This window comes from Eptatretus burgeri, chromosome 4 (genome assembly GCF_056783735.1).
Source record: "Eptatretus burgeri isolate ZD-2024b chromosome 4, Ebu_testis_v1, whole genome shotgun sequence".
NCBI classification, from domain to species: domain Eukaryota; kingdom Metazoa; phylum Chordata; class Myxini; order Myxiniformes; family Myxinidae; genus Eptatretus; species Eptatretus burgeri.
Window position 1 is genome coordinate 61231653 of NC_140964.1, and position 14579 is coordinate 61246231.

At 38.4% G+C, this 14579-nt stretch overlaps 1 protein-coding gene across 2 annotated transcripts in view; it reads right to left on the bottom strand.

Annotated features, from left to right (window-relative positions):
* LOC147028179 (BMP-binding endothelial regulator protein-like) overlaps positions 1-14579 on the bottom strand; it is a 124408-nt gene that overhangs the window by 80780 nt on the left and 29049 nt on the right. Inside the window, exon 1 of one of the 2 annotated variants that reach the window (XM_085878316.1) lies at positions 8494-8661. The exons of the other annotated variant lie outside the window; for it this stretch is intronic. Coding sequence (XP_085734442.1) covers positions 8494-8626 — 133 coding nt within the window. The 5' untranslated portion in view covers positions 8627-8661. Of the gene's footprint in view, positions 1-8493; positions 8662-14579 lie in introns of those variants that run through there. 2 annotated transcript variants of the gene reach the window in all.

Consider the following 14579-nt stretch of genomic DNA (forward strand, 5'->3'; position numbering starts at 1 on the left):
CAAAGTATGGATAATCCGTGGAGTGTGAAATGCCATAAAGCCGATATGACGTTATATTGTTCCTGGAATGTTTAACTTTATAGAATATGTTTATTAATATTTTAATATGAATATTAATAGAATATGTTTAACTTTTCCTTTCCTGAAATTATATTTTCTTGCCTGGCCTGACGAATCACAATTTCATAATCAGTTCCTTCCTTGATAACGTCCCCAGTCCCCACACTCCGTTGACCTAAAAAAAGCCTGACTACTCTCTTCAATTTCCACTACAAACCTTGCTGCCCCTTTCTATTTAACATATTCAAAATAAAGAGCAATTACTGTACCGTAGTCCGAAGAAGAAAGGCAGACATAACAACATGCGCACACATGCACGCGCACGCACGCACACACACACACACACACACACACACACACACACACACACACACACACACACACACACACACACACAAAAACACACACACACACACACACACAACACACACATCCACAAACATACATATATATATATATATATATATATATATATATATATATATATATATATATATATATATATATATATATATATATATATATATATATATATATATATATATATATATATATATATATGTTCAAACCCCACTCCACTGTTGAATTCATACCAGGTGGGTTTGACTCTGCCTGTCATCCTTCCGAGGTCGGCAAAATGAGTACCAGCATGCTGGTATACTGTGTCGGAGTGGCGACCCGTCCAGGATTGTGTCCAATAGCCAAGGAGACTGCTTAGGCAGCACCAACGCTCTGCATGGAGTATGGTCCCGATGGATGGTTGGATATATATATGTATATATATATATATATATATATATATATATATATATATATATATATATATATATATATATATATATATATATATATATATATATATATATATATATATATATATATTTATATATATATATATATATATACATATTTATACACATACAAACACACATAAAAAACACACAAACATGGATATATTATGTACTGGTAAGTACTTACAAAAGCTATTTCATTTGAAGTTATAACCTTAACTTACTTATAAGCAATTGACTGATTTCCCAACTGCCCAGATCATCAGCTGGGCACCGTTTTTCATCGAGGTTTCGATCCTTTCATCCCAAATCCTCTCCAAACGGCAGATCCACAACACCGGTTGCAGGTCCACATCAGTAGATTACTCAACATCAATGGAATCATGACCTCAAAGTTGTGTCCAGACAGTCAGTCAAAACAGCAATGAATATTGGTTCACGAAAAAATATTTTCACGAAAAAAATAAGTGACCACTATATTCGTTATTGTTGTGTGTCTGTCTGTCTGTCTGTCTGTCTGTCTGTCTGAATGTCTGTGTGTCTGTCTGTCTGTCTGTCCCAAGCATAGCTCCGTGGGTTTTGATCCGATCCTGATGAAATTTTGGTGGGAGGTTTATATCATGATCTAGTTGTGTTTTCCTGAGAATGGGCATGGTGCACCCATTATGTGCGGAGCTAAACCCAAAAAACATGTGTTATTAGGGGGTAGCCGATTTCAATTTGCATCTTCTCCAAGGGGGGTTTGTCAAATCTGACAGGGTTTTTGGTATTTGCTTGGCCCAATGGAACCTGCATAGCCCCACGGAGCTCAATTTTTCATTTTCGTCCCAAGGTCAAGGTCACAAAGTCAGGAACTTAGAAAATTGTGAATTTTGACGTAAAAAATTATCTTCTCCGAGGGGTTTGTCGAATCTGGCTGGGGTTTCGGTATTTGGTTAGCCCAATGGCACCTGCATAGCCCCACGGAGCTCACTTTTTCATTTTCGTCCCAAGGTCAAGGTCACAAGGTCACGAACTTAGAAAATTGCGAATTGTGTTTTTAGGGGGTAGCCAATTTCAATTTGCATCTTCTCCGAGGGGGTTTGTCGAATCTGGCAGGGGTTCCAGTACTTGTTTATCCCAATGGCACCTGCATAGCCCCACGGAGCTCAATTTTTCATTTTCGTCCCAAGGTCAAGGTCACAAGGTCACGAACTTAGAAAATTTCGGATTTTGATATAAAAATCATACGACCGCCCAAACTTTGAGAGCAAGGATGACAATATTTTTTATGCATAATCTTGAGGTCATTCCCCACCTAAATTCTTGAAACCATTTTTCTCCATCTCAAACACCTTGACCGTGGCGCCCCCTTCAAGTTTGTTTTTACGCTGATTTCATCAAAGTATGGATAATCCGAGGAGTGCGAAATTCCATATAGCCTATATGACGTTATATTGTTCCTGGAATGTTCCAGAGGAAGTTTTGCACCAAAGGTCATAATCCTTGACCTTTAAAGTTCACCAAGGTCAAATTTTCAAAGTTGTGGGAATCTAACCAGGGTTTTGGACCTTCTTCGACGAACTAACTCCAATAAGTTATAGCACGCATCCTGTTTCCTTATTTTAATGTTCACAACATTGTTTTGTGACCTTTAAAGGTTATGCAAAGGTCAAATTTTGAAAGTTGTTGAACGAAAACGGGTTTTCGACATTTTGCAGCTAATAACCTGTCACTCTTATCACATCATGTTGATCATTTTTATAACTTGGTCAAAAATTATCACATTGCCTCATCCTTGACTTCTGAAACAATCTACATCATCAAATACCGCTCGTGAACCATCATCGTCTTCAGACTTGTTTATTTTATTTTATTTATTTTTTTATATAATACCTCCTTTATTTAAACTTTTTTTTTAAGAAGAAGAGGGTGCTTCCAAACAAAAGTAAAAACTCGATCGACTCCACTAATTTGAGCAAAAAAGCGAGAGCAGACCTGGTCTCAGGGCTTATAAATTAACTGACTTCCCAACTGCCTGGATCATCCCAAAAAAAAATCCCTGAGATCGTTCTCAGAGAGAAAAAGGGTCTGTTCTCGCTTTTTTCTCAAATTAGCGGAGTCGAGCGAGTTTATTACTTTTGGTTTGAAGCATTTTCTTCTTTTAAAATGTGTAATCCCAACCGCACCAATCTTATACATGTAAAAAAAAAAAAAAATATATATATATATATATATATATATATATATATGTATATATATATATATATATATATATATATATATATATATATATATATATATATATATATATATATATATATATATACATATATACATATATATATGTATGTAATGTTTAAGCAATAATATTATTGAAAGAATTTACCTCACTAAAATAATTAATTCCTCATGATTATATCAAATGCAATGCAATGCAATTGGAACTTATTGACATGAAAACAAATCAAACTTAAATAAAAAGTGACGATGGAGTCGAAAGCCATTCTCACAAGACCTGATCAAACAATCAGCCAAGTATCCTCTGTTTAACATGATGGAAAAACCTGCTCAGCACGTTTCACAAAATCATACTTCACTGCACAAATTCCTGCAAATCTAAGTAGCTGAGATGAAAAGACATTTTAACCCATTTTAATTGGTACATTGCTACCTGGAAAGGTATACAAGACTGCAGGGAAACTGAAATCATCAACTTTATGATACACACTTGTACTAAAACCATTCTGGCCAACTCCAACCAACACATCCAGATATGCAGCAACTGAGCAATCATTACCACTCCTGTTTACAATCAGGCTCTCTGGATAAATCGACTGAAGCTGCCTATCAAAACAATTATAGTTAACCACACAAATATCATCTATATCGCGACATCTATGAGATCGATTTTTTTTAACTGATCCTAATTTTTTTCTCCTTCAACAGTTTCTGCATGAATGAAAATTCACAGAAAATAAGAAAAACGTCTGCAAGTAGGGGGCTGCAATTCCCACACATGGGAATACGATTAATCTGTTGAACATTATCCCACAAAAAGACACAAACATTAAATTAAATATAATTAACAGCATCCTCAAATCTCTGTTTATAAAAACGATGAAAACTTGAGTATTTCTTTTGAGAAAAGAATGCTCCATTAAACCTGACACATAAAAACTAATTAAAAGAGTTAAAAATCTTGTCAATTACTTTGAAGAGTGAATCCCTCATGAGTACTAAATCCAAACTTGTAAATATAGCTGAAAAAAAATCAAAAATTTCAACTAACTTGATGTTGAGGCATCTAATTCTATCAAATAACTCTAAAGAAGAATTAATACTCCAGGCAGTGTTAATACCAGAATTCTTCTAAATTGCTAAACAATATTTCCTGATTGTTCCCGAACAACTTGTAAGCCTGAGTTAACGATAACCGATAACTGTTTGGTGGAACACTACCAGGCACCCGCTATAAACCGATACTTGTATGGGTTCTTATGAAGCTTAGGAATCCAGAAAAGTCGAGGAATACAAAGAATTACCTCTTTAGATTGAATACTGAAATTATTAACTAAAACTTCCTGATGCTGAGTGATAATGATTGGAGTGACTTATGACAAGGAACATATCTCCTATTTCCTAAACTAGTGAAAGTAACCTTATCAATGCCCACTCTTAATAAAACCTCTACAAAAAACTTTTTACAAACCACAACAAAATTATGAGCAGCTTTATCTGCTGGAGCTATTATGGAGCTATCATGGAGATCCCGAATGCCTTTACGAACACTCGGCTTGTTCAACACTGGTTTAGACCGACCCAGTGAAAGCAAGCCCCGACTACTAAAAACTTAATCGGATTATTGAGGACTTCCACAACTCTTTTAAACCATGCATTGAAACTGTTTACAGATAACTTAAACTTGGTTCACATTTTGTTAACAAAATTAGAGGCAAAGTCCACAATTGAAGATCCAATGTAGCTCCGAGTTACTGGTTCCCTATATTTAGCTCCCATTTTCATCAGATCCCTAATTTCACGATTACTAATTATATTCAAATCCCCATAATCTACGTGTCCACAAGGACCATATAAAAAAGGAAGGGAAGATGAACATACACAGTCAGTTTACAAAATGTCCTTTATTATTTTTGTACTAAGAATTTTAAGAAATTCATTAATTGAATAAGGATTGTCCTATGGTCTTCATGAAAGTAAAATAAACCTTCAATGGGGTTCGCTCCCTCACTTTATCTGGTCATAAACTCTCCACACAATATTCCTAAATATAGAATGAAGCTGATGCTCATCTACCTGCTTGCTGGAAAAATCGCAAATTCAGAACTCACAGATCCCATCAACTTTGGGAGTAGACATCTTTATCAGAACCCTACTACAAAAAGCTTCGATCAAAAACGAGCACGTCATATGAACCTGCTAAACTCTGGAGAATATTCGCTCAGACTTGTTTGTAACATGACCGTAGAAGAACAAAAAATAATACAAAACCTTTCCGACATAAAAACCTTCAAGTTTATCAATTATCTCTGAAATTTCCGTTTTTGGAGCCGTATGACACCGAATTCGACGCTCATGACCTGTGGGTCTCCTGATTGGATTAGTAAAATATTTGTTACCGAAAACATTACCTTGAGAAACTAAGCCAGTCCCTTCCTTTGTACCCTGTTATTAAGATCCAAAAGACAGATCGCACATCGTATCTTGATCCAAAAATGCTCTTTGCTTTATAGCTCAAAATTACACTCCTCTTTGTTATCAAAATTAGGAGCATTCACTAAATCTATAATTTGAATAGAACAACGATTGAAAGTATGTCAAACTTCATTTAAATGATTATATAAATAAGTATTAATACCAGATGATACAGCAGACCGATGTCAAGTCAAACGTTGATGTAAACATTGAGAAGTTTTACCAACATATTGCAATCCACAATCTCCACAAGTGAAAAGATAAATAATGCACTTTGATTTACATCCCAACAAACATTGACAATCAACAACAAAAGCCTAACCTGACACATGACAAACCAAACTTTCACAAGGTATAAAAAAACTTTACAACACAAACATCTCAAGGAACTACACTTTTTTAGAAACAGCTTTGCATGTACTTGACAAAATATACTGACTCATTCTGACACTGTATGCTTTTTCCTTTTTCGTAAGCCTGAGATTTTTTCCCTCCACCACCAAAGGTGAAGGAGGTTATGTTTTCTCCCCTTTCTGTGTGTTTGTTAATTGCCAGAATCCTTCGGATTTCGGCAATTATGTTGGTCGATTGTGTGTGTCATTCTGTGTGTCTGTCTGTCTGTCTGTTTGTATGTTTGTTTACCCTGAAGCACCCACAGTGTTTCAGCGATCATGGCCAAACTGGGTACAGACGTCGGCCATGGTCCAACTTAGACACTTGTCGTTTTTGGTGAATCTAGGTCAAAGGTCAAGGTCAAGGTCACCGAAAAACTGAAATTCTTATTTTCGCGATAACGTCCGCTAAAATGGTCGTATCAACTTCAACCCAAATCCAAAATGTGCATCTTCCAACACTGCATCCAACCATATGTTTCATTGGGGTGTCACACCAACACCTTTCTTCGCGGTCGGGGGTCGAATGTCAGGGGGTCGGGTCAAAATTTTCAAATTGCGATAAAAAACGCCATTTCATGTCCGATTGACTTCTAAGTTATGATCATGACCAAACTAAGTGCTATAACTCATTAAGCAGTAGCACTATCGACTTATAAGAACCAAATTGATTTCCAGGTTTTTGTTTTTTCAAATATCATGGAGAGATGACAAAGTTATTCCAGCAATTCCATGCTCAACGAGCAATTTCATTTGTATGTTTGTGTGTAGGATATCTCAAAAAGTTGTGGATGGATTCGGATTAAATTTTGTGGACAGGTTGGACATGAGACAAGAACGAACTGATTAGATCTTGGTGAAGATCCGAATCCGGATCCAGCTACTAGAATTTTTAAAGTGATTCTTCACCATTTAGAGATAGGACCAAAAACGATATCGAGCATGATATCTCAAAAAGTTGTCGACGGCTTTGGACGAAACTTGGTGGACATGTTGGTTGTTTGACATGAAAGAATTGTTTAAATTTTGGTGAAGATCCGAATCCGGATCTGGATACGAGAATTATTTAATTTTCAAAGTGATTCTTCACCATTGTGAGATCGGGCCAAAAATGATATAGAGCATGATATCTCAAAAAAGGTTTTGAATGTATTTTGACAAAACTCGGTGGTTAAGTTGGGTAGATAAAAAGAACAAGCCAATTTGATTTTGGTTACGCACGGATGCAGATCCAGCCTATCAGTGGGATACAAAACATAAACTGTTCTGTCTGGTGGAGGTATGCACTCGACCGAGTACCATTCTCATTCTCTTTGGAACATATCTTTTAGTGGATGATCTGGTGTTACATGTTGACGCAATAGCATACCTTGGTGAGGATGATCGCAAGAGCCTCCAAATGTTTTCATGGTCACACTTTAAGCTTTTGGTCGGTCAGGGCCTATTCTAATAATTCTATACGTGGAGAGCCAATCTGTAAGGGGATATCTCATCATGACTGATGAGTGGAGATGTAGCCACATAAGACTGCCGTATAAACAGAAACTCACATGAGGACATTCTAACGATTCCAGCCAATGGCAGTGAGTCTCTGTCTCTCTGTCTCTCTCTGTCTCTATGTTTCTCTCTGTCTCTGTCTCTGTCTCTGTCTCTACCTCTCTCTCTCTCTCTGACGTCCTCAGGAGATGAAGATGTCGGGGTGATCCCCATCACAAATGAAATCTTGATGACAATGTCACTGCTTGGTACCATGAGATATTCGGTGTTTCTGAAGACCACTCCGAGATGGCAGTGAGTAAAAATGAAACACGACAGCGAGTATATTGATTATCTTACACCTAAATACACACATTGCGATTTTATTCCTCACATGCCTGTGAACATAAACAAAGCATGTAACAGCTGTACATACAATCAACTCAAACCATTAAATGACGTCACATCTTATTTTGCGAAGCAAATTATATACAATCCGTGCCATGCTATCCCAGACTCTCCCGTTTGAATGATGATGTCTGAATTACTTGCCATGACAAACTCTCATCTCCAAATCGTAATTAATTCCATGTCTTAAAGACTCTCCCAATCAAATTATATAATCCCTCCCATGCCAGACTCTCACATCTCAATTATAAATCTCTGTCATGTCGTGCCAGATTCTCGCACTGCATACATTTCCCATCTTCGGATGATATTTTGAATAAAAATATTTTGAAAGAAGATGGATTATAATTAAAAATTGAGTTCAACTGATTTAATTTTAAATGAATCGTTTCAGAGGGTGAATAAAATATAGTTGCGAAGATAAACCAAACAACGTGTATAATATACAATTACATTAATACGAAAATCAATTTTATAATGATACAAAAAATTGCTTTCAAACGAGAAATGAAATCGACTGACATTGAGGAAGTATTACTACTTACTGCATTTTTAACTCCCAACAAGTTATTGAGTAATTTGACATCCCTCTTTTAAACACCTGATATCATGTTCAGGTGAGGGATCATATGAAAACACAAATAACCTTACGCAGACACTCACTGACATACCGGGTATATTTGCATTGAAGATCCTTTCACCGCACGGCTCCATATTTCTGGCACCGTACTCATCCATGTGGTTTTCAAAGTGGTTTGGAGACAGGCCCAGACCAAAACCAGCAGACCAAGGGAGAGTCCACATTAGTGGCCAAGCTATTTGAAGGGCACGGTGATTGATGTATCCTAAGATAACATGACAGTAGGTACTACCAAAGTATGACGACCAGCAATGATAGTTTATCATTAAATTGAACATGTCGTTTATAAATATTGAAAATGAGCATTTGGTCTTCTCAATTTGATGCTCCACATTCCTTACTGATGCATTTGATCTGATTCGAAGTTAGATTCCCAGTGTCATAAAATCACCTTATACATATATATACATACAAACATACATACATACATACATACATACATACATACATACATACATAGCTATTTCTAACCACTGATTGACTGACTGATTGACTGACTTACTGATATTAAAGATCGAGACCTCCCAGGTAAAATACAAAGCTGAAATTTTTTGTGGTGATGGATATCGAAGCCAGTACACCGGAAAAATTCACAGAATCGTTGGTAAACATCCGTAAATTAAAATATAAAGAAATGAAAAAAAAAGAAATGAAAAATCAAATGCAAGTAAACAATGGGGAAGCACGGTACGTATGCTTCTACACAATCTGTAAGCTTACCCTGCTAGAATATATTATATATATATATATATATATATATATATATATATATATATATATATATATATATATATATATATATATACACATATATATATATATATATATATATACACATATATACAGCTCCGGAAAAAAAATAAGAAACCACTCCAAAAAAAATTTAAATCAGCATCTCTACATGTATGCCAGCCATTCCATTCCAGTGTCTGTTGAATTCCAACACAGGCACACCTCATTCTACTTAGTGAGGTACTGACTCGGTGATCACCTGAACCGAATATTATTTAACAAGGAAAAGTATAAAAACCACTGCTGTGGTCATCACTATCCTCTTGCAATATGACCAGATGGATGGCAAAAAACAGTGCTAGTAGTACCTCAAAAGTAATTAGAATCAAAAAAATAACTATTGACCATGCCAAAAGAGTTGAAAAGAAAAGTTTTGAGTGAGGAAAAGAAGGGTTCAATTCTGGCTTTACTGGCAGAGGGATACAGTGAGCGTCACGTTGCTTCCATCCTTAAAATTTCAAAGACAGCGGTTCATAAGAACAAGGTCAAGCAGCAGACATTGGGGACAACAAAGCTACAGACTGGCAGAGGGCGAAAACGACTTTCCACTGACCGGGATGACCGCCAACTCAATCGACTATCACTCAACAACCGTAGGATGACATCAAGTGACCTACAAAAAGAATGGCAAACAGCAGCTGGGGTGAAGTGCAGGGCGAGGACGGTTCGAAACAGGCTCCTAGGGGCAGGGCTGAAGTCGTGCAAAGCTAGAAAAAAGCCCTTCATCAATGAGAAGCAATGAAGAGCCAGGTTGAGGTTTGCAAAAGACCATAAGGATTGGACCGTAGAGGACTGGAGTAAGGTCATCTTCTCTGATGAGTCCAATTTTCAGCTTTGCCCGACACCTGGTCGTCTAATGGTTAGACGGAGAACTGGAGCGGCCTACAAGCCACAGTGTCTTCACTGTGAAATTTGGTGGAGGATCGGTGATGATCTGGGGGTGCTTCAGCAAGGCTGGAATCAGGCAGATTTGTCTTTTACTCCTGGCTCTGGTGGGGGGGGGGGTGTTTTTGTACGTGACTCTTTTAGAGCGTCACATTGTTTTTTTTTTTGTTCTATATGCCAAGACCTTCAAAAAAAGTTTGGGTAACACCTCCAGATCAAGTACGTTTTCTCTGTAGGGTCCATTTTGGATTCGCAGTTGGCTACCAGCAAACCATAATTGAACAAAAATGCCCGTATTGGGTTTAGATGGAATAAATCATTATTAAGCGTCCATAAATTATTAATTTTGATTTACTTCAATTACGTATGGATTGCTTAACACATTTTTGCATGATTTATTCTCTTAAAACTTGGTTCACAGTAGAAAATGACCATATTTTATGTAATTTTAGTCAAAAATAGCTTTCAACTTGAAAGTAGCTCAAAGTTTGATGGTCTCTGAATGACTTAATATTGTAAGTAGAGCTATAAAATTTGGCCAAAAGTTTCATTGTTAAGTCCTCTGAGCAATTCAATTTTCATATTCTCACAATGGGGCTATGTGTGATGACCACAGAGCTCATTGTAAACCAAAGTCATCCCTACCCCCAAATGGCCACTTTTGCGGTATTTCATCAAATGATGATATCTCCTTAATTAAATGCCATGGAAAGTTGATTTTTTTATACTAAATATAGGTTATTGACCCCCAAGGAATTCATTGGTAACATTTTTGTATTTTTTTAGCGGATCTAATTCACATAATCCCAAGATTTTCCTCGAAATGACTGCCAAAATAATGAAAAGTAGACATGATTTAACATTGAAGCAATAATTAATGGTCTAAAACAGTGATGTGCATATGCTTCAATCCTGCAGAGACTATATTGAGACACTCATCTTAATTAGATGTAGGGGAACTTGGGGCACAACCACATACCGGGGCAAGGTCAAGTACCAAAATATTTCCATATTTAATTTCTAGCCATCACACCATGTTTAGAATGATATGGGCTTTTCCTCTATAAAGGTAATACTGTGATGACAATGCTGTTAGGGTCCATTTGACCTTGACCCCATTGTTCGACGCCAACCACCATGTAACCAAAAGATTCCATATGTTATTTCCCATTTATTCATAACACATATATGTAACTGAGCCATCAGACCATTTTTTTTTATAAAGATGAGGACATTTTTTTTTTACAAAGGGAACACTGTTGAGGGTCTATTTGACCTTGAATCCTTCACTCAAGGTCAAATATCAGGTGACCAAATGATTCCCCATATGTGATTTCCTATTAGTGTATAATACATACCTAAGCCCTCAGATCATTTTTAAGTAAATTACAGGGATATGAAAGTCTATGGTGTCATTTTTGGGGATACCTAAGTGAGGTAAACTATGATGTCACAGTGAGGTTAACTATGATGTCACTTCCTCTTGGCAACTGGATTTTCAAGAAAAAGAAGAGAAAACAATGCTGCAAACAAAAGGTAAGATTTTAATGGATCACCTTTGATTTTAAGTAAATATAATGGTCAAAAGTTGTAAATGAAATATCAAAGAATAATTTATGTGTATTATGTAGTGTATGTAGCAATATTGGTCCTAGCAGTATGTAGCAGTAGTATTTAGAACATGTTATAAATCTTCAATGTTGGATGAGTGATAATTCAAGAAAATATATCAACAACACATTAGAACAATTTTACCTGGACTTTATGAGCTAGTTTGTAGTAATGTACATGTAACTTGTATTATAATGCAGTGTGTTTGCTGTAGTTTTCTAGAAAACTATCCAGGTACATGTATGTATGTAGTAAATTATGTAGTGTGTGTAATAATATTAGTACTAGCGGTATGTGGCATATGTAATGTAGCATTTAGAACAGGTTATCTTGAATGCTGGATGAGTGATAATTCAAGAAAATATATCAACAAGTCAGGAACATATTGAGCTATTTTTTTTTTTTTTTTTTTTTTTTTTTTTGTATACCTTGGTCGAGGCTCGTATGAGAGCTAACACACAACTCACAGCAAGGAGGCATGAGACAAGAGGGGCGGGAGTGGAAGGGACAAAACATTGGGGAACAGACACAGGTGAACTGTGGAAGGGAGAGGGATGGGGATGGGACGGGGAACATGGCGAGGAGAAGATGGACATTACAGGGACTTTCAGGAAGGAAAGCAGGAGAATTGAAGGAAGTGGGCTTGGGTGGATTATCGGGGGTAGAAAAGATCGAGGATTTGGATGGGGGAAGATAAGAGGTGGTGGTGAACAGCTGTTTTGAAAGCCTGGAGGGAAGAATGGGAAAGAATAGAGTGAGGAAGTTTATTCCAAAGGCGGGAAAAAAGAGGAATGAAAGAGTGAAGATGAGCAGTGATTCGTGATTTTGGTAGTTTTACCAGAAGGGGGTTGTTGGCGGACCTTGAGCGCCCTGTGGAAATGTGGTTGGGACAAATCGCAGAGAGAGCAGGGGGGCAAGGCTGGAGAGGAGTCGGTAGAAGACAGAAAGACCACCGACCAACCTGCGGTGATTGAGTGAGAGGCCCAAAGACTCAGCTTCATTGCGGGAGATGCCAATGATCTTAAAAGCCCTGGTTTCGACAGCGTGAAGTCGAGAAAGGTGGGAGGCAGGAGCACCAGCCCAGAGGGGAGAGCAGTACTCCATCAGGCTACGGACAAAAGCTTTGTAAGTGGTCAGGAGCTCAAGAGGGCCGAGGAAGGACTTTGCACGACGGAGGATTCCCAGTCGGCGACTGGCTTTTGAGGCAAGGTTGGAAATGTGACTTTCCCAGGAAAGGTCATGGCAGATAGTGAGACCCAGAAGCTTGAAAGAAAAGACTTCTTCCAGAGGATTGTTGAGAAAGTGGATGGGGGGTTTTGTAAACGGTCCTTTCGAAGAGACATAGTGAGAGTGTGAGATTTGTCTGGATTGAAAGACATGTTCCACGTGTTGGACCAGTTTGTGATTTTATCCAGATCTGCAGTGAGCGAAGAAGCTGCTGCTTGCCGGTCTGAGGGATGACAGATGGTACGGCAGAGGGTGGAGTCATCGGCAAAGAGAAATAGAGGATTTTCCAGAGAGTCCGAGAGATCATTGATGAAAACCAGAAAAAGAACAGGGCCCAGAACGCTACCTTGAGGAACTCCAGCCTGCACAGGAAGAGGGGATGAAAGAACTCCATTTAGGGCCACACGTTGACTGCGACAGGAGAGGAAGTCTGCGAGCCATGAGTGGAGATGGCCTTGAATACCATGGGAAGAGAGTTTGGTGAGTAGTGCAGGGTGCCAGACTGTGTCAAAAGCACGTGATATGTCCAGGGATACGGCTCGGATTTCCTGTCTGGCATTGAGGACCTCCATCCATTGATGGGAGAGCAGTAGCAGCATATCCAGGGTAGAGTGACCTGGTCTGAAACCAAATTGATGATTGGAAATCAAGCCATTGGAGAAGAGGAAGGATTTCATGTCTGAAGCGATGATGGATTCCATAACCTTGCTGATGATTGGGAGAAGGCTGATTGGTCTGTAGTTACAGGGATCTGTTTTTGCACCTTTTTATGCAGGGCAGTGATGTTAGCAGATTTCCAAGCAGATGGCAGATGACCTTGGGAAAATGAGAGGGTGAATAGAACAGAGAGAGGGTGAGCAAGAGCAGAAGAGCAGGCTTTGAGGACACGTGGGCTGATGCCGTCTGGACCGGTTGCAGAATCTGACTCGAGGTTTGAAAGCAAGCTCTCCACCTTGTCAGGAGAAAAGGATACAGAGTCCAGGGACAGTTGGGTGCGACTGGGTAAAGTGGGTAGAGATAGTGATGGGTTTAGGACACAAGATTTAGCTGCAAACACCGAGTTTAGACATTCAGCTTTATCACGTGTGGAATCAGCAGTGCGGCCATTTGAGGTAAGGGAGGGGATGGAGGTGGAACATACACCAGAAACGGATTTGATTAAACGCCACCAGGATTTTGAGGAGGGAGAGAGGTTTGAGAGTTCAGACTTGAGATGAGAAAGATGTTGTTTTCTGGCTCTCCTGAGGGTAGATACACACTTGTTCCGAGCTTTGTGGAAAGAACTGAGATTGCCCTCAGTTGGGTTTGCTTTCCATGAGGCAAAGGCAAGTTGTTTCAGGACAACTGCCTCGCCACAAGCTTCAGTAAACCAAGGGCGGGAGGAAGGGTAAGACAGCTGAACACGAGAGGGGATAAATCTGTGCATGAGGGAGAGCAAGTTTCTTTGAAAGATTTCCCAGGATGAGTTGATGTTTGAGAAAGTAGTGATAGGAGACCAGTCTGTAAGTTTGATGGCTGCTCGGAGACCCTGCCAGTCGGCTTGAGTGAAATGCCAGACTCGACGGCGGTGAGGTGGTTCTCTGATAACAGCCAGAGAGATGT